General features: G+C 39.4%; 1 protein-coding gene across 4 annotated transcripts in view; it reads left to right on the top strand.

Moving 5' to 3' along the window:
* Nucleotides 1–21,427, top strand: part of TFPI (tissue factor pathway inhibitor) — a 68,410-nt gene that overhangs the window by 39,990 nt on the left and 6,993 nt on the right. For 3 of the 4 annotated variants that reach the window (XM_075529919.1, XM_075529918.1, XM_075529917.1), the window contains 3 exons: nt 976–1,152; nt 4,964–5,044; nt 11,364–11,444. In XM_075529919.1, the coding sequence (XP_075386034.1) occupies nt 976–1,152; nt 4,964–5,044; nt 11,364–11,444 (339 nt within the window). Of the gene's footprint in view, nt 1–975; nt 1,153–4,963; nt 5,045–11,363; nt 11,445–15,057; nt 15,275–21,427 lie in introns of those variants that run through there. The other variant, XM_075529920.1, reaches the window with a different exon arrangement.

The following is a 21,427-nucleotide window of genomic DNA, read 5'->3' on the forward strand; positions in this document are numbered from 1 at the left end:
GAAGAGCAAACTCGCTTGAGACATGAAAGAACTGCCACTCACTCTTGATAGTAGAGCAGTATCATTGAAGGGGGAAAAGATGGGAAAATGTGCTAAAAAAATGTTAGTCCCATGCACCTCGAGCTCATTATAGTTTTGAAAATTAGCTCACTTCTCCTCTTCACAGGATGTGTACGTAAGTGGAGCTTGTGATACAGCACACAGGGCCAATGCTTTTGTGACAGCTGGGCTTAGTCTGATTGGGGTACGATCAAAGAGGCGCAGACCTTTTCCAAAGTCTCTTCAATCTCTAGACATGCACGTCCTTTCTGCCTCTTCGTTTCTGGAGTCGATCCAATGTCTGAAATAAGAGCGTGAAGGAGAGTCCACGCACTGGAGGGTGTCCTAACTAACACACAAATACTAATCCTGGACAAGAGCCCAGGAAGTGCCAAAGATAGGCGGGGAGGTGTCCATCCTTATGAAAGTTGAAAGGCAATTTTTATTCTTCTTTAAAACCACCCCTAATGAAGCAACACACTGAATTTTCCCCTTGTAGGACTCCACAATTCAGTAAAGCATGAAATAGCAATAGGTCTTGCATAAATGTTGACACACATGAGCTAAGTAAAACATTTGCCAGGATACTTTGAATTTCAAAACCAAGCATGGTGTATGGTAAAGTCAAGCGTTATCTTTTGTTTTCTTGATTCACAAAAAATGATGTACCTATTTAATGTGAGAACTTAAGATCCCAATTACAAAACTAGGTGTAGCTCGTACAGTATTTTCCTTATCCTGAATACCACAAGAGTTGTGGCAGATAAATTCATTATTTATAGACCTGAATGAAATGATGTTTTTTACATCTTACTTTAAAATTTTCATCTTTACTCCTTAAGTTTCTTGGATTTGACCAGTTATTTATGTATATAGTTAAAATAACAAACATTTACAAATAAGAATATTGCTTTCTGACATTTGTATAATTTCTAGGAAAGCCAGATTTCTGCTTTTTGGAAGAAGATGCTGGAATTTGCCGAGCTTTTATTACTAGGTATTTCTATAACAAAGAGTCAAAAAAGTGTGAACGTTTCACGTATGGTGGGTGCCTGGGCAACATGAACAACTTTGAATCACTGGAAGAATGCAAAAGCTCCTGTGAGGACACAGGTAAGTGTATCTCCCATCTCGCTTTGCTTCTGCTTCACACATTTTCCATAAACAGGTAATTTGGAGGATGGGCCAGCTTTACTGAGATTTTGTTCCACCATAAAAATGAAGATATATCTGTATTTATTAGATAAAAAATTAGTTAACTTCTAGATTAAAGATCAACAAAACAGGTAGTAAGTAAAGAGATTGAATTTTAGTGGAACTTTTTCAGTGTTTAAGTTTAGATTATTTTTTTTCCTTAGAAGAATATTGCTGTATAATTGAGTGGGACACAATGTGGGACCAGTGAAATCCCTTATGCAATTAACAATATCACAGCAAAAAGTTAGTGGAACTGTGCCTCTTAAATGAAAGCAGTCACTTTTACCTGTTTAAGCTTACTAGATAGGGTACTATAAACTTCAACTATTGTTTTGATTAAGAATTACCAAATTACTGTAAAAAATGACCTTCTCTCTCTCCAACATTCAAAATGATGCAGATATATACCAGTAGTATATGTATGTGTGTGTTTATATATGTGTGTATATATGTGTGTATGTATATATATGTGTGTATATGTGTGTATAAATATGTGTGTATATATATGTGTGTGTGTATGTGTGTATATATATTTACTGCAGTCAAGCCAATTCTGACCCATAGTGACCCTCAGGGCAGACAGACTGCTGCACTGGGTTTCTAAGGCTGCGAAGTGTTGCGTAATCTTCATGGGAGCAGACTGTCACATCTTTCTCCCAGGGAGCAGCAATTGTGTTCAAATGGCCTACCTTAGCATTAGCAGTGAGTTATGAACCCTGTGCTTCCAGGGTGCCTTCATATGTCTACATGTGAGGATGGATAGGAGGACAGGTGGATGGATGCGTAGATATAGAGTACATAGTAGGGAACTTCAAATGACTCATGCAGATATCTCTTTAACTTTTACTTCCATGTACTACGGTTTTGTTTTTTGAGCCTTCACATACATATGGGGATGCGTCAAACAGCAGTGCTCTTAGAATCCCAGCTCCCTAACACAGAGGCAATTTCTAATTGCCAGCAATCCTACAGAACAGAGTAGATCAGCCCCTGTGGGTGTGCATGACTGAAACTTTGTACAACACCAGAAAGTCTCATCTTTCTCTGTGTACAAATTGATTTCAAAAAATGTGTTTAAAGCTATGTCTGCAACCAGTGGATGGTGGTAGGTGAGTTATCTCAGTAATACACTTAGCTTAGTCTCCTGGATACCTTCCAAAAAAGGGTTTTGAAGGGATTGACTGAGTAAAATGGCAGGTCGAGAGATTAATTCCAAAGTTTATGGTAATTGCTTTTTGAGATTCAAAAGATTAAAAAAAACTACTGGTAATCCAGTAGAGGATACAGAAGATTCTTGAGATCTTATTAGGAAGAAGTTTTAAGAAAATTGAAGATTACATTGGTGAGGAAAAGGCAAGAAAAGTTGTGCTAAGAAATATTGCACCTATCATTTTTGAGAGTACGAGGGAGCTGTCCTATGATTATTATTGAATAACCTTACCCCATTCACCCTAAATCCCAGGCTTTGTCCCTTGGAACACTTTGTTCCTCAAAATCAAAGAATATTGAAAGAAAACAGACTTTCAGACTCACAAAGAAGCTGCTATTTGGAATGGTTTGAATGGCAGACCACAGAAATCCTTGGAAACACCACCTTCAAAATATTAGAGCTCAATGGAGGATTGGACTGGAAAATAGTCCTAACGGCCAACAAAAGCTCCTTGAACTAATATGAGCTTTTCTTTCTTGTAGTATTTTGTTTGGTTCTTTGTCAGCGCTTTGTTGTTGTTTTGTTGTATATTGTATGTATATTGTGGCTTGGTTTTGCACTGTCTTCTTTTGTGCATGTTATTATCTCTGTCTAAATATGATAGGCTGGATGAACAAACTGGAGGAAAAACAACGGGACTGAAAGTTCCGGGTGGGGGAATGGAATAGAGGAGGTGGGGGAGGGGGGAAGGAAGTGGTGTTAACAAACCCAGAGACAAGGGAACAACAAGCGATCCAATTTGGTGGTGAGGTGGGTGTGGCAGGCCTGGTAGGGCATGATCAAGGGTCATGTAATGAAGAGGTATTGCTGAAACCCAAGTGGGGACTTATCATGATAGTGGGACAGGAGGAAATCCAAGGGAAATGGAGGAAAGAGCTGGGAGGCAAAGGCATTTATACAGGTCTAGACAAAGACATGTTCATATGCAAATATATATATATATGAGATTGGGGAGATAGATCTATGTGCCTATATTTATAGGTGTAGTATTAAGGTGGCAGAGGACATTGGGCCTCTACTAAGGTACTCCCTCAATGCAAGAATACTTTCTTCTATTGAATTGGCATTCTATGATGCTCACCCTCCCGACACAACCATTGAAGACAAAGTGGGTGAACAAACAAATATGGTGAAGAAAGTGATGGTACCCGGCTATCAAAAGATATAGTGTCTGGGGTCTTAAATGCCTGAAGATAAACAAGCGGCCATCTAGCTCAGAAGCAACAAAGCCCACATGGAAGAACACACCAGCCTGTGTGATCACGTGGTTCCGAAGGGTTCTGTTATCAGGCATCAAAGAACAAAAATATCATATCATTGGGTGCACACCTCCATGATACGATTGCTGAAGACAAACGGGTGCATAAGCAAATGTGGCAAAGAAAGCTGATGGTGCCCAGCTACCGAAAGAGATAGCATGTGGGGTCTTAAAGTCTTTAAGGTAAACAAGAAGCCACATAGCTCAGAAGCAACAAAGCATACATGGAAGAAGCACACCATCCTGTGGGATCATGAGGTGTCGAAGTAATCAGGTATAAGGCATCATCAGAACAAAAAAATCTTACCATAGTGAATGAAGGGGGAAGTGCGGAGTGGAGACCCAAAGCCCATTTGTCGGCCACTGGAGATCCCCTTGCCCAGGGGTCTAGGGGAGGGGATGAGTCAGTCAAGGTGTGATGTAGCACAGATGAAGAATATTGCTTTCCTCTAGTTCCTAAATGCTTCCTCCCCCGCCCCCATTATCATGATCCGAATTCTACCTTGCAAGTCTGGATAGAGCAGAGGATGTACACTGGTGCAGATAGGAGCTGGAGGCACAGGGAGTCTAGGGCAGATGATAATTTCAGAACCAGGGCTGTGAGGGGCAATACTTGGAGGGTAGAGGGAGAGTGGGTTGGAAAGAGTGAACAGATTACAAGGATCTACATGTGACCTCCTCCCGGGGGGACGGACAACAGAAAAGGGGGTGAAGGGAGACATCGGACAGGACAAGATATGACAAAATAATGATTTATAAATTATTAAGTGCTCATGAGGGACAGGAGAGTGGGCAGGGAGGGGGAAAAATAGGACCTGATGGAAAGGACTTAAGTGGAGAGCAAATGTTTTGAAACTAATGAGAGCAATGAATATACAGATGTGCTTTACACAATTGATGTATGTATGGATTGTTATAAGAGTTGTATTAGCCCCTAATAAAACGTTTTTTTTAAAAGAAAAAAAACAGTAGTTCCACATTTTGAAATTTTGGTCTAGTAAACGTTGCTATGGTTTTTGTAGCAATATTGTTTTACTTATCCTCTTATGAGTGTGCATTGTATGTATGCATATGAACATGGTACAGCCTCTATTCTAATAGTAGGGACTATAAATTTAACTTACAAGTCATAATTGAATTGACTTTTGGAATGATTAAGAGTCTTATTTTTCTTTACATAATTATTATGCTTTGCTTCTGTGTGTCAATAAAAGCTGGTGATAAGGTTCTCCTATTTTAATTGACTGCATTTTTTCCAGGGAATGATGTAAAAGTCCCACTGGATCCTGTGACTAATAACACTTTGATTCCCCAACCTACCAAAGTTCCCAGGGTCTCAGGTAAGAATCTTGCTTTTATAGTGACCAATAAAATATTATCATCATATCAAAAGATGGACGTCTATGTTAGAGATATATATTGGTTTAAATTTGTATTGGTGTTTCTTAATACCAGTGTTGATATAATTAGATTAATGAAATTTCAGATATTTAATCTTATAAAAGTGATCATTTTCCTAATCTATTTTGAAGTATTCTTTGATTAAATATCACATGGAACTCCTTCAGATGATATTTATTTTTATGCCAATTTATTTCATTAAAAAGTGCTAATAATTGGCAAATTCCTTGTACATTGGTAAAGCCTTATGATGACAGCAGTGAGTCAAGGGCATCCGTGGCCCTTTCACACTGAGCAGTATTGGACAACCTTCTGCTGTCAGACCCGAGGCAGAGCAGGAAGTAGACAAATAATTATGTCCAAAGTGTGTGTCAGTTTTGAAGTCATTTTCTACAGGAATTCAGCAATTCTCTTTTCTGGGATGTCCGAGTGCATGTGTCTAATATCAGATTTAAACAAACTTATATTCAGTGTGCCCACACACACAAAAATACAGACCTGGGAACACATAACCAGTATTGAGAAATTTCCAGACCACTAAAAGCAGTCTAAAAAGTTAACACCAAACCAGATAAAGGCCGTGTCTGGATTAAAAATACACATGATCATGCAGAAATTAGAGATTTTCTTTAGATGAAGTCCGTGTGAAGAGTATATAAACTTGGTATGTGTTTAAATAGTGCCAGACTAAAATTGAAAATATGGGGTAAAAATAAATAGTGTCTGCCCCATTCATGCAGGAGAATCAGACAAGATTTGTAGTCATAGATCCATGAGCATCTCGCTACAACCAATAAAGCAAGGGGCAAGCTGATCTTAACAAAGCCCCTGCCCAGATAGACCTGAAGCACGATAGAGGTTGACTGTGGTTTGTCTAGAAGGAGCATGCTTAGTCCCACCCAGCCTGATCATGTCAGTGGCGCTTGAATTAACCTAGAGGGCCACAGCTTAGGGAAATCTGTTTACGGAAGGAAGGGGGAGTGCAAGGAAACCTGAGATCTCTGAAGGAACACTGGATCTGCTCTGGGTATTTGACACACTGTCATGTGAGTGGAGGGCAAAGTTGTGTCATCTCTCCCCTCTCTCTGCCTCCTCACACCCCGTTCCAGCGAGCATGTCCCAGGCTCTCCAGCTCCTCGTAGCCTGGTCAAAACGCCAAGATTAATGACCGCAATCTGGAGAACATATTTCTCTTTGTAAATGGTTTCCTATTTTAGGTCCTGGTGAGTTCCCTAAGCTACAGACATTCAACAGGGCTCTCATGAGACCCTTGAAATGTTACAAAGGGGATTGGAAATGGCAGTGGGAGTGGGACAATGTGCTTCCGTCACAACACTCTGGAAACCATAGCGTCTGATTGGAACGATTGATTCGATGCCACGTGGAGTTGAATCCAAATTTAAGTAATGTTGCATTTGCATTCATAATAATGTGTCTGTGGTTCTGACTTTTCAACTCTAAAATTAAATAGTTTCATTACATTGTCCTCCAGCTTCCAATGCTATTTCAAATGCCTTCCAATGACATTGTTTTATCCGGGGGATTTCATGCTAAAACACATGTAGAATATTATTGTTATAAAATATGTGAAGACTTTGAAAGAGAGACCTAATAACAGATTTAAAGATATATGTGATACAGTATATATATATGAAAATCAAAGAATTACATGGAGTCAATTTCCAATATGTTCAATATGTCTTACTTAGATCCTCTCTCCCAGCTCAAACGAAAGTCTTCATTTACCTATCAATAAAATATGTAGACTTAGCTATAGAAAGGTTTTGCCTTTAAAGTCTATTATGTACAAAAGTCTTTATTTGGGGCAGGCATTGGATCGTTAGAAAGGGAAAAACTGGAACATAATTGAGAAAAATATTATTAATAAGTTTAAATGTTTTCTGATATTTGTTCTGTCTAGATGTTTATGTTAGTCCATTGAAAATGCAATGAAGAAATGATTATATTGTCATTATATATCAAAAGAGATTATATTATATCAAAAGCAATAGCGTCTGGGTCTTAAAGGCTTGAAGGTATACAAGTGGCCATCTAGCTCAGAAGCAACAAAGCCCACATGGAAGAACCACACCAGCCTGTGTGATCACGAGGTGTCAGAGGGATCAGGTATAAGAGATCATGAGAACAAAAAAACTTACCTACTGTGGCTAAAACAGCATGGTACTGGCACAATGACAGACACACAGACCAGTGAAAAAGAATAGAAAGCCCAAGAGTCAAATCATCCGCATACAGACAACTGATCTTTGACAAGGTTCCCCAAACCATCAAGCCGGAAGCAGATGCCCTTTTTAACAAGTGGTGCTGGAAACAATGGATATCCACATGTAGAAAGATGAAACAAGATATTTACCCCACACCCATGCACAAGAATAAACTCAAAGAGGATCACAGACCTAGAAGTTAAACCCAAACCATCAGGACCATCAGGAGGGAATAGGGACTAACCTCAGAGCACTGGCCCAGGGAGCTCATAGGCTCACTGCAATAGGGAAGGGTACACACACAGGTGAACTGGAAATCAACAATTGGGATCTAATAAGAATAAAGCACCTGTGTACCTCGAAAGACTTCACCAAGAGGGTGACAAGACAACCCGCAGACTGTGAGAGGATTTTTAGTAATGACACTTCAGACAAAGGGCTCATTACTAAAATCTACAACACCATCATGACCCGCAAAAAGAGGAAAATAGTTAACCCCCTAATGAAGTGGGCAAAAGAACTGAAAAGAACTTTCCCTAGGGAGCAGGCCCATATGGCCAATAAGCATATGAGAAAGTGTTCAAAGTTCCTAGCCATAAGAGAAATGCAAATCAAAACAACCATGAGATACCACCTAACACCCCTGACGCTAGCCCAGATTAGCAAATCAGAGAGCAACAAGTGTTGGAGGGGCTGTGGTGAAGTAGGAACCCTCCTCCACTGCTGGTGGTCGTGTAGATTTGTACAGCCACTATGGAAAGCAATCTGGCGATACTTAAAGAAAATGGAAATTGATCTACCTTATGACCCAGCCATCCCTCTACTGGGCATATACCTGGTGGAAGCAGCAAATAAAACACGACCAGTCATATGCGCTCCAATGTTTATTGTGGCACAATTCACAATCGCAAAGACTTGGAAACAGCCTAAGTTTTCATCGATAGACGAGTGGATTAGTAAACTTTGGCACATACACACAATGGAGTACTATGCAGCACTGAAAAGCACGGATGAGCACATGAAACACGTTATTTCATGGGAAGAGCTGGAAGGAATTATGTTAAGCGAGGTAAGCCAGACTCAAAAGGACAGGTATAACATGAGTCCCCTGAGGTAAGTACAATCAGCATGACAGGAATAGAAGCAATAAACGGGTGGAAGCATAGATAGTTGGAAGGAGGGCAAGCCATACCTAGGGAGGTACAGGAGAGCCCAACATAAAGAAGGGGAAGTGGTGCAGGAGCAGGGAGAAGTGGGGTGGAAAGAAACCGAGTGGATGGTTGAGGGGAACAGGGAACTTACCTACCCGGGGGAGAGTATTGATTGTGTCCCCACAGAACTGGAACATGCATACGGACCCCACCATGACACACCAAACTAGGAGGGCAATGTTAAGTACGGAGGATTACACAAAGAGACGGGGCCATACGCTGGCCACATCCAGAAGTAGCCCGACCTCCACAATTGAAGGGAGTACCACAGAAAATGAAAATAGATCATCTGGTGTGGGAAAGGAACTGACCCACCACACCACACCCAGAAGGAAGCTGAAGCAAAGGAAGGAGGAAGATCGGAGTGGAGCACACCTGGGCCCACCAAGCTCAGAGGACGATAGCCGGCTCAAAGGGCCCATCGTACAGAGAGGACCATACAGCTGGTCACACGGCGAGATGTGACATCCTGCACCAACCCATAGCCCTACACGGGACAGCAGCTGAGACACAGTGGGGGATGTGTGACTGAGCTGACCCCACCACACTGAGGCAAACACTGGAGGTGTGCAATGGAGCAGCGGGGGAAGCAGAGCAAAGAGATCCCAAGGGAGTATAAAGGATGGACTTTGGGGCCAGGACGTGGCACCCCACCAGACTCATCCGGAAAACACTCCTAAAGACCAACAAACAGACCTCGAACTACGAACAGAATTTTTTTTTTGCTGTCTTTTTGTTTTGTTTTTTCTTTTTTTCTCTCTTGTAAATTGTGTATGTCAGTGGCTTTTTTGTCTATCAGTGTGTCGGTGTTGCTGCTGTCGAAGCCATGCTCATATGTGCCATTTGGGCGCTGTCAAAGCCATCTGCATTTTGTATGCACATATTACTATATCAGCATTTCCACCTAGATAAGATAGGCTGGACAAACAATGTGAGAATAAAATAATAGAACCAATGGTCCTGGAGGGACATGAGAGGGTGGGAAGTAGGGGGAGGGAGGAGGTGTGGGCCAACACAGGGACAAGGGAAAAGCGAGTGGTTCAAAACCAGGGCCAGGGAGGGGAAGGAAGGACTGGTAGGGAGTGACCAAGGACATGGTAACTGAGAGGAATTACTGAAACCAGAATGAAGGCTGAACATGGTAGTGGGATAGGAGGAAAGCATAAGGAAATAGAGGAAAGGAGTAGGAGGCAAAGGGCATACAGAAAATCCTAAATACAAACATGTACATATGTAAATATATTTATGATTATGGGGGAAATAAACCTATGTACATATACTTATAGGTTCAGTGGTAGGGTACCAGGTGGACATTGGGCCTCCTCGCGCACATTCCCTCAATATAAGAGCACCTTGCTCAGCTAAACAGTCATTCCATGATACCCACTTTCCCAACATGATCGCTGAAGACAGATGTGTGCATAAGCAAACGTGGTGAAGAAAGCTGATGGTGCACGGCTATCAAAAAGATATAGCGTCTGCGGTCTTAAAGGCTTGAAGCCAAACAAGCGGCCATCTAGCTCGGAAGCAACAAAGCCCACAGAGAAGAAGCACACAGCCTAAGTGAATATAAGGTGTTGAACGGACCAGGTAGCAGAAACCAAGGAACAAAAACCATCATTGTGTGATGTGATCACCTTCCTCACATAAACGCTGAACACACATGTGTTCATAAGCAAGTGTGGTGAAGAAGGCTGATGGTGCCCGGCTATTGAGAGATATAGCGTCTGGGGACTTTAAGGCTTGAAAGTAAACAAGTGGCCATCTAGCCCAGAAGCAACAAAGCCCACGTGGAAGCAGCACACCAACATGTGTGATCATGAAGGGCCGAGGGAACCAGGTTTCAAACAACAAAGGCAGGGGGGAGGGGGGAATCACATCACTGTAAATGAGGGGAGTGCATGATGAGGACACAATACCCATCTGTAGACAGCTGGACATCCCTTGCAGAGGGGTAGTGGGGGGGGGGGGGGAGATGAGTCACTCAGGGTTCAGTGTAGCAACTATGAAACTCAAAACCTTCCTCTAGTTCTTGAACACTTCATTCCCCCAGTTATCATGATCCCAATTTTGCCTTGTGGACCTGGTTAGACCAGAGGATGCACAGCAGTGCAGAAGGAACTGGAAATAAAGGGAATCTAGGACAGTTGAACACCTCAGGACCAGCGGTGAGAGTGGCAACACCAGGAGGGAAGGGGGTGTAAAAAGGGAGAACCGATCTTGGGGATCTACATGTAACCTCCTCTCAGGGGGATGGGCAATGGGAAGGTGGGTGATGAGAGACGCTGGGCAGTGTAAGATAAGATAAAATAATAATTTATAAAGTATTAAGGGTTCATGGCGGGGGGAGAAAGGGAGAGAGGAAAAAAGGAAAATTAGCTGATTCCAGGAACCCAAGTGGAAGGTGAATTTTGAGAATGACGAGGGCAAGGAATGTATAAGGGTGCTTTACTCAACTGATGTATGTATGGATTGTGATAAGAGTTGTATGAGCACCTAGTAAAAAGTTTTTTAAAACAGAAAGACACAATAGTTTCACATTTTGAAATTTTGGTCTAGAAAACGTTGCTATGGTTTTTGTAGCAATAATGTTTTACTTACCCTCTTCTGTGTGTGCATTGTATGTATGCATATGAACATGATACAGCCTCTATTCTAATAGTAGGGACTATAAATTTAACTTACAAGTCAGAATTGACTTGATTTTTGGAATGATTAAGAGTCATTTTCTTTACATAATTATTATGCTTTGCTTCTGTGTATCAATAAAAGCTGGTGATAAGGGTCTCCTATTTTAATTGACTGTAATGTTTTTTTTTCAGGAAATGATGTAAAAGCCCCACTGGATCCTGTGACTAACAACATTTTGATTCCCAAAACTACCAAAGTTCCCAGGGTCTCAAGTAAGAATCTTACTTTTATAGTGACCAATAAAATATTACCATCATATCAAAAGATGGATGTCTATGTTAGAGATATATATTGGTTTAAATTTGTATTGGTGTTTCTTAATACTAGATGTGTTGATATAATTAGATTCAAGAAATTCAAGATATTTAATCTTATAAAAGTGTTTATTTTCCTAATCTATTTTGAAATATTCTTTGATTAAATATCACATGGAACTCCTTCAGATGATATTTATTTTTATGCCAATTTATTTCATTAAAAAGTGCTAGGAAGTGCCAACTTCCTTGTACATTGGTAAAGCCTTATGATGACAGCAGTGAGTCAAGGCAGTTCGTGGCTCTTTCAAACTGAGCAGTATTGGACAACCCTCTGCTGTCAGACCTGAGGCAGAGCAGGAAGTGGACAAATAATTATGTCCAAAGTGTGTGTCAGTTTTGAAGTCATTTTCTACAGGAATTCAGCAATTCTCTTTTCTGGGATGTCCGAGTGCATGTGTCTAATATCAGATTTAAACAAACATATATTCAGTGTACCCACACACACAAAAATACAGACGTGGGAACGCATAACCAGAATTGAGAAATTTCCAGACCACTAAAAGCAGTCTAAAAAGTTAACACCAAACCAGATAAAGGCCGTGTCTGGATTAAAAATACACATGATCATGCAGAAATTAGAGATTTTCTTTAGATGAAGTCCGTGTGAAGAGTATATAAACTTGGGATGTGTTTAAATAGTGCCAGAGAGACTAAAATTGAAAATATGGGGTAAAAATAGTGTCTGCCCCATGAATTCTCTGCCCCATTCATGCAGGAGAATCAGACAAGTATGTAATCATAAGATCCATCGCACTGCAACCAAGAAAGCAAGGGGCAAGCTGATCTTAACAAAGCCCCTGCCCAGATAGACCTGAAGCACGACAGAGGTTGACGGTGGTTTGTCTAGAAGGAGCATGCTTAGTCCCACCCAGCCTGATCATGTCAGTGGCGCTTGAATTAACCTAGAGGGCCACAGCTTAGGGAAATCTGTTTACGGAAGGAAGGGGGAGTGCAAGGAAACCTGAGATCTCTGAAGGAACACTGGATCTGCTCTGGGTATTTGACACACTGTCATGTGAGTGGAGGGCAAAGTTGTGTCATCTCTCCCCTCTCTCTGCCTCCTCGCACCCCGTTCCAGCGAGCATGTCCCAGGCTCTCCAGCTCCTCGTAGCCTGGTCAAAACACCAAGATTAATGACTGCAATCTGGAGAACATATTTCTCTTTGTAAATGGTTTCCTATTTTAGGTCCTGGTGAGTTCCCTAAGCTACAGACATTCAACAGGGCTCTCATGAGACCCTCGAAATGTTACAAAGGGGATTGGGAATGGCAGTGGGAGTGGGACAATGTGCTTCCGTCACAACACTCTGGAAACCATAGCGTCTGATTGGAACGATTGATTCGATGCCACGTGGAGTTGAATCCAAATTTAAGTAATGTTGCATTTGCATTCATAATAATGTGTCTGTGGTTCTGACTTTTCAACTCTAAAATTAAATAGTTTCATTACATTGTCCTCCAGCTTCCAATGCTATTTGAAATGCCTTCCAATGACATTTTTTTATCCGGGGGGATTTCATGCTAAAACACATGTAGAATATTATTGTTATAAAATATGTGAAGACTTTGAAAGAGAGACCTAATAACAGATTTACAGATATATGTGATACAGTATATATATATGAAAATCAAAGAATTACATAGAGTCAATTTCCAATATGTTCAATATGTCTTGCTTAGATCTTCTCTCCCAGCTCAAACGGAAGACTTCATTCATCTATCAATAAAATATGTAGACTTAGCTATAGAAAGGTTTTGCCTTTAAAGTGTATTATGTACAAAAGTCTTTATTTGGGGCAGGCATTGGATCGTTAGAAAGGGAAAAACTGGAACATAATTGAGAAAAATATTATTAATAAGTTTTAAATATTTTCTGATATTTGTTCTGTCTAGATGGTTTGTTATTCCATTGACAATTGCAATAAAGAAATGATTATATTGCTATTAATTTCATATCTCACACTAATCGCTGTCTCCCTTCCCCCATGTTTTCTTTTGTTCTTCCCCCTGGAGAGGGGTGTATGCTTCTGTGTTGATCATTGTAATCAATTCTGCCTTTCTCCCTTCATCTCCTCTCCCCCACTTTCCCCTGTCCTTCTGGTATCATTGTTCCTACTCCTGTTCCTGGATTCTGTGTGCCATGGGCTGCCATCTCCTATCTCTACCTGTGTATATATTCCGGTCTAGTCTGAATTGAGATTCAGCACTGGGATTGTGGAAAAATAGATCCTTAACTAAGAAAGCAGTGAATGGATTTAAATTTTAAAGCAATTGTAGAAGATTTTAAATTAAAATAATAGATGTTCATGGGATTTCCCTCCCCATAGGACTACATTTAAAATTTGTACAGTTTTCTTGTGTATTTATCTAGAAATGATCTTATTTTTCAGTTTCAATTTGTCTCACAATTGATATTCCTCTAACCAATTTTGTCTTTTCCATTTTTTTCTAGGCACACAATGTTTTCTTCTAATTTTGTTCTGTAACTTTGCTCTTTTAAAACACAAATCACTGTTAGACTAGATCCTATGAAACACTTGGTACTAAGTGTGGCATTAACACACTGAGTGACTTTAAAATTACACAATATGCCACCAATTCATTAGGAACTAACACTGGTCAAGCAAACTCAGCTGAGTAGAAAGAGGATGAGAGGAAGACAGAGAAAGAGAATGAAACAGATATGTGATACTATATCTGAATACATCTATCTATCTAACCATTGCATCTAGCCTATACATATATATGCTCATGGGAGAAAAATCTTATTGGTTGAGGTTAGGGTTGCTCAATCAGTTAATGTAATTTCTATCAATAAATTGTATACTTGTAAAAACATGTATCTGCTTAGATATAAGATGTACCTGAAGCACATCTGGCCTGTGCACAGTCACATACAATGTGACTAAGTTGTGAACATTTTGTTATCCTTTAGGTCTTTAATAGGCAATCTTTAGTGAAACAATTGTATAGTTTTCTCCTCCATTTTGAAGTGTTTTTTTAAAAAAAAAAACTTAATGGATAAACACTTGTGTTAATTTAGTCTCTATCACTTAGCTTAAATTTCTCTACATCTTTTACTCTTCTATGGACTCCAAAGTATTTCACACCTTCCTGGCTTGAATGCGTGTTTCTGCCCATGCAGACTCCCCTCTTCATTGTCATTCAGCAGTCTTCATCGCCCTCATTTCCCATGGTCTTGTCTGTGGTTTCTCCATCCTAAAATGCATTCGTGGTCCTCAGCTGTCTTGTCTGAGCTGCTGGCTTTTCACCACCAGTAAGAAGCCATCTGTCTCTCTTTTCCCTGGTCCCTTTTTGCAATAAATCATAGCTTTATTTAATGTTATCTCATATCTGTCTCGTTGATTAGACTACAAATTCATAGAAGGAAGAGGCCTGATTCTATACAGTATAGACTGCCTCCTCTTCCTCAATTAGCTAGCCCAGTGTGAAGCGCTAGCTATGAATGACGACTTACAATGTTTATTTATTAATTTTGTAATCTGCAGTTACAAAAGAAACAACAAATGATGGTTGGAGGAACGCTGATCACACTTCCCAAGTCATTCCGAACGCCTTCTGCATACATTCAGCACTGCTCCTTTTAGGATTGGGTAGTCATTTATGCATATATTAAGATTCCTCATCTGGGTATTTCTTTGATATATGATATGTGTGATACATTTGATAGCTATGCTATTAATAAATTTTGAATAGTTGCATGCATACAGTGAATATATTTATTTGAATATATCTTTCAGAAATATGCCTAACTTGCAAAGAAAAACAAACATTCTCGTGACTACACGTATAGGGTCTGGGCCTTTTTGGTGGACCTGAATCCTTCCTGTGAAAAATTAGATATCTTTCTGATTTTCATAGCTCCTTTGGCTTCTATGTGCCCTCTTCTGACAGCGTTGGGACTGTCTCACCTTTATATTTTAGAGGGACTCTTCAGACACACTTCCCAAACCGACTGCCAGCACATTGTAGTACTTGGTCTCTGACTAAGGAAAGGTCATTCTGTTAAACTCCGTGTCCAAGGAAAATGGTGGGGCATCCTCCCGAGGATCAGTTTGCTGCTTGACTCTCTCTCTCTCTCTCTCTCTCTCTCTCTCTCTCTCTCTCTCTCTCTCTCTCGATAGTAGCCAATGTGTGATCCAGTACCATATTCAATGTGTATATGAAAAAAATGGTAAGAAAATAGTCCAACATCTTCACAAATAGGACAAATTTACAGATTTTCAGGGGAAAAAAGTTATCTCCTATGTGGTCTCTGACTCACATATAAATGAATTCCACAATCCTAAAATATTTCCAGAAAGAAAATATTCTACTGTCAACTAAAAGAAATACATTCATAGCTGCATTTCTGAAAAGCTTCACTCCCTCCACATCCCACTTTCACAGTCCCAGGGATACCTCTTATGATGTGTTCACAGATGATAAAGGTTGGAATAGCTTTCTTAATGTAAATATACCTGCATATTAGACCAGATCCCTCATGTGCTGCCACATGCACTAATATGCTGGCAAGTTAGTTTTCCAAAAATAGAAAACAACTTATGGAGAGGACTCATCAAGCCTTCTACTTCCTGGCAGTGGCCCTGGTAAGAAAGAAAAATGTAGTACTGCATCCCTGCCAAGAATTCTGCCATCCAAAGCAGTCACCCCAGGTCACTGCTGCTTACTTTGCTAATCCCTTTCTTCCTGGACCATCTCTGGCCTTAACCTAGTTCAGTTTTTATCCAGGTATTAACGCGCTACAGATATTTCAAAGTGAAAAAATATATAGGCTTACAAATAGTAAATGAAATTACTGTAAACATCAAATACCATATATACTCATGTATAAGCTGAGTTTTTCAGCACATTTTTATGCAGCTTTTTGTGGTAAAGTTAGATGTCTCGACTGATATTCAGGCCGGTTTATACTCAAGTAGATACAGTTAATGCATTACCTTTTAACAACAAAGTAGCTATAAACCCATGATATTTTTTTACCATTTTCATATAATTATAAACCAAGATAAAATTACAAATTAATTCAAACAGCTGTAAATACTAGATTATAAACTGACCCCAGTATAAGCTGAGGTAACTAATTATTACCTGGGAACCAGAAAAACTGATTGACTGGAGTATAAGCCTAGGATGGAAAATGCAGAAGCTATTGGTGAGTTTCAATAATCAAAACAAATGAAAATAAAATTACTGAAAATGGAGACATCAGTGGGGTAATGTATTTAAATATTTATTTTAAATAAAAACATAAATAAAAGGACAAGTCATTTAACATTAGTAAACCAGCACAGTAAGTGGAAAATAGGTTCAACAAAAACAATAATGTATCAACAATGATATATTAAGAGTACTATTCCCTGATCTCAATCAGCAACCAAGCTAAAATGTAAAGAGTTAAAATCCTTCAAAACGGGATTCCTCATCATCATCCGAATCCCAATGCAGAGCTTCAGCTGGTGTGAGGTCATCATAGACACTGTCCTCACTGAGATTGCTGTCATCACCATCACTGCTGTCATTTTCATACAAAGCGCACTCTTCACTGCCATCCATAGCATTACTAATACTAGATTTCTGGCAGGCACATCGCACCATGTCTTCTGGAATGTCTTCCCATGCATCTCAAACCCACTTTGCTATTAACTCTATGTCAGGCTTCATGAGATTTCCTCCTTTTGTTAGTTGGGCTTGACCAGATGGCATCCATTCATGCCACAACCTTCGCACGTGGTCTTTAAAAGGCTTATTCAAAGATACAGCCAGAGGCTGCAGTACAGATATAAGCCCACCTGGAATAACAGCTAAAGTAACTTTCCTAGAGTTTGCCAATTTTTTTATGTCATCTGATAGGTGGGCTATGAACATATCCCAAACAAGAAACAATGGCTTTTTCTTTAAGGCTGTCCCTGGTCGTCGGTTCCAAATTTCTTCCAACCATTTTTTTTTATTCCCTCTTTATCCACCCAGCCTTTAATATGTGCACACACAGTAATTTTTGGTGGGAAATTGATTTTTTTTAGGTAAGGTCTTTCTTTTAAAAATCATGACAGGATGCAGCTTAGTTTCATTAGCCAAACATGATAGAACAACTGTAAAGTGTTTTTTCATTTCCTGTGGTTTTCAGAAAAATGTTTTTTTCTCCTAAACTTGCCACAGTTCTGTTGCTTGGAAGATTAAAAGTCATGGCCATTTCATCCATATTCCCAATATTTGCCAGGTCATAATTATAAATCCTACTTTGTTTTATAATAAATGACTGGAATGACATAATTTTTTCTTTAAGATCTTGTGGCAATTTCTGGAAAATCTTTGTTCTCTGTTTCAAACATAGTAGGTCAAACCTATTCATGAAGCGGGTACACCATCCTGCTGATGCAGCTAATTTTTCAATGCCTGTTGCTTTATATTTGTCATCCTTAGTCATTTGTAGAGCATGTATGCGGATTCCCATGTGTGTTACACAGTAACTATTTTGACGATACTCCATAACCCATTTATGCAATTCACTCTCTAGAGCCCCATAAAAAGACATTAAACCATGACGAGCTTTTTTAGCTTTTGGAGTCTGTTCAAAGTCAGCCTTCATTTTCTGCCACTCCCTCACTTGCTTTTCGTCCACACAGCAGTCCCTACTTGCAATACTATTATTGCTCTCTTCTCCTCTTGACACAACCTTCATTTTGAAACCAGCCTCATATGACCGGCATTTTTGTTTTGGTTCAAGAGTATCCATTTCTAATAGGATAAAAAAACAAGACTTTGAAAAAGAACTTTCATGGTAATGCCCCCACCCACCCCCATGACATCTTAGCCGGGAGGATGGAGGGTAGTCTGTGCGGGCAGGGGATGCAGGATGTGAATTAACACAGAGACCAGAGGGGAGAGACAGCGCTGCCCCAGACACATCCTTACCAGTTCAGCTGCTGGCATAAGTGAATCACTACGGGTGCTTCTGCGAATTGGAGCCGGCCACATCATAGGACTGCTCTGATTGGTTAGATGTGAGTAAACAAACATTCAAAGCCCTGCAGTGTCAGCGGGGCTTTGAATGAACAGTGGAGAAAAGACAATCACCCACGAGATAATAGGCGCTCATCCTGTTACCTCGGGGGTTAGGGCAGCAAGATGTTACACCTCACTGGGGTACCACTGACCCGTGTATAAGCAGATCCCCAGTTTTTCAACACATTTTTGTGCTGAAAAACTTGGCTTATACACGAGTATATACGGTATATTCAGAAACTCAAAATCCTTGCAATCAAGTTGATGCCAACTCATAGAGACCCTTATGGGTTTCTGAGACTGTTATCTCTTTATGGCTATAGAAATCCCCGTCTTTCTCCTCCAGAGAAAGTTTGAATTGAAACTTGTACGCTATGGAGCAGTAAATTAGCAATACTACTTTGAAAATAGGTGACTGTTTTGCTAAAAAAAAGAAAAAGAACACCTGATTGTAACGTGAAATCAGGTGCTAAGTGGTATTGGGTACGTTAAGCATGAGGACATCCCAGGTTAGAAAAGCCTGTGCTACCCTGTGGTGTATGAATCCATTCACTATATTTCCATTTAAATAATGCAATATTTTTGAAGGAATAGATTTGAGAACCACAGCAAACTGTGCTAGCTCTGTGAATTCCATTCACCCATCCTAGGAACATCTCTGAATAGAGGTTTACCTTTTGTATCAGACCCAAAGATTATTAAGTGGACATGACTGAACATAACCTGATGATCACAAGTGTAACAAAAGGCCGAGACATTGGCCTGTAATTTGTAGCATCTGTGCAGATTGAAAATGCCAAACCAAATAATCCTGGCCTTTAGTGCTCTATCATTTTGAACACTGTTTGACTCATTACTACTATTCCAAAGACTCTTTCCTTCCCCCATTTCATGGTCCAAAATTTGATTATAGTTACAAGCCATAGTTTATAGACATCCAAGGTAAGGATAACCCATACTTGCACTTTGATGTTACATAAATTGTCTTCACTCTGAAATTATTTGACTAAGCTCTCTAGAAACAAAGTCTTTATTAGTCACTTTTGCTTGCTTCACGTGCAGCTTTTAAATCAGTAAAAAGGATTCAACCCTTTTCATGCACTAAATAAAGACTGTACACACCTGTAAAACTACTTAGCAAATAGACTCAGAGACACAAAGGAATGGATCTCTTCTGTAAACTGGAGATGGCTTCCAAGATTGCTCGTATAGTCCTTTCTCTTGGTCAAATTCGTTAAGCCCCATCTCACTGTATGCACTTGTGGGTAAGAAGCACAAAGCACCTTCTGAACCTAAATTTCAAAGGAAAGTGGAATTGGGATTAGATATAAAGAGGAAAGGTTGCCCACCTTCTCTTTGTTTTTGATAAAATTATTAAATATCTTTGATCAATTCTTGGTTTCTAGTTACTTTTTAAATAGTTGAAGACATTGGGTTTGTGGGCAAACAGATGAGTTTCGGTTTCCACAAGACGCCACAGCCTCACTGCCCTCGCTTCTGTGGAGCATTCTGGACAACACTGATTTAGACACCTTTGCAAGAATATACATTTACTTAATCTTCAAGTAGAAAAACCATCAGTGTCTATAAAGTTATAAACTAAATATACCTTTAAATTTTCTAAATTTAGAAATATGCAGCAGGTGTTTTACACAATGATGTTAATGAATCTGGAATTGAAATAATCTAAATATCTACAAATAAGAAATTCAGACTAATTATACCATCATTTTATTCAATACAATACTGTGTCTACATTATCAAGAAAAACTTACTTATATAGATAAATGTGGAAACAAATAATAAATTATATTATCATATGGTAATATGATATGAGCAATATGCTAATGTATGCTGGCTTGCATATTTGAGCAATTTTGGAAAAGTAATACACAAAACCACTGATAATTGTATTCTCTCACCATACTTATTCTGTCTGTATGCTGAGCATATAATCAGAGAAGCTGAATTATATTTCAAAGAATGTGGTATCAGGATTGGAAGAAAGTTTTATTTTAGCAACTTTTTTAATTATGAAAAACTTTTGTTTTATACATGCTCTTACATGGAAACCTTGGTGGTGTCATGGATTTTAAGTTGGGCTGCTAAGCACAGGGTAGCAGGTTGAAACCACCAGTGGCTCCATGGGAGAAAGCTGAGGCTTTATCCTGCCATAAAGATTACATTCTTGAAACCCACCAGAGTAGTTCTGGTCGGTCCTGTAGGGTCACTAGGAGTCAGAATAAACTCAGTGATAGTGAGATAGTCTGTGTATTTTGTACACATACTCTATGTTGTATATTTTGTATTCAGACACTTTAAATTGTATATTTCTCATTCCTATGGAATGATAGGGAAAATAATTTGAACTGATTTCCTAAGGGAAAAAAATCTAACAAGGCAAGAAAAAATAGTTTACTTAACAAATAATGAGGTGAGTCAGAAAGCCTACTTTGGTTGGTACAAGGAAAGTCAAAATGAGGTGGTAGTATGAGAATTACCCAAAAGATAAATTATCAGTAAAAATGGTAAGTGACTATATAAGATTCAAAGTTTACTGTATAAATTTTAAAAATTAATTTATATGAACCATATGTAGAAGCCACCTGTAATTGGAAAGAATACACAGAATCATTTTACCAAAAAACTAGTTGATATTTCAGGAGGTAGCATATGAGCAAGAGTCAAAAGGAAGAGTTGAAGCTGCACTTAAAGCATTTGCTAAAAATAAGGCTCCGGAAGTTGATGGACTACCAATGGAAATGTTTCAACAAGCTGATGAAGCCCTGAAAGCACTAACTTGTCTATGCCAGGAAAGATATCTGCATGGACAACTGACTGGAACAGATCCAT

Source organism: Tenrec ecaudatus, chromosome 13, assembly GCF_050624435.1.
Source record: "Tenrec ecaudatus isolate mTenEca1 chromosome 13, mTenEca1.hap1, whole genome shotgun sequence".
NCBI classification, from domain to species: domain Eukaryota; kingdom Metazoa; phylum Chordata; class Mammalia; order Afrosoricida; family Tenrecidae; genus Tenrec; species Tenrec ecaudatus.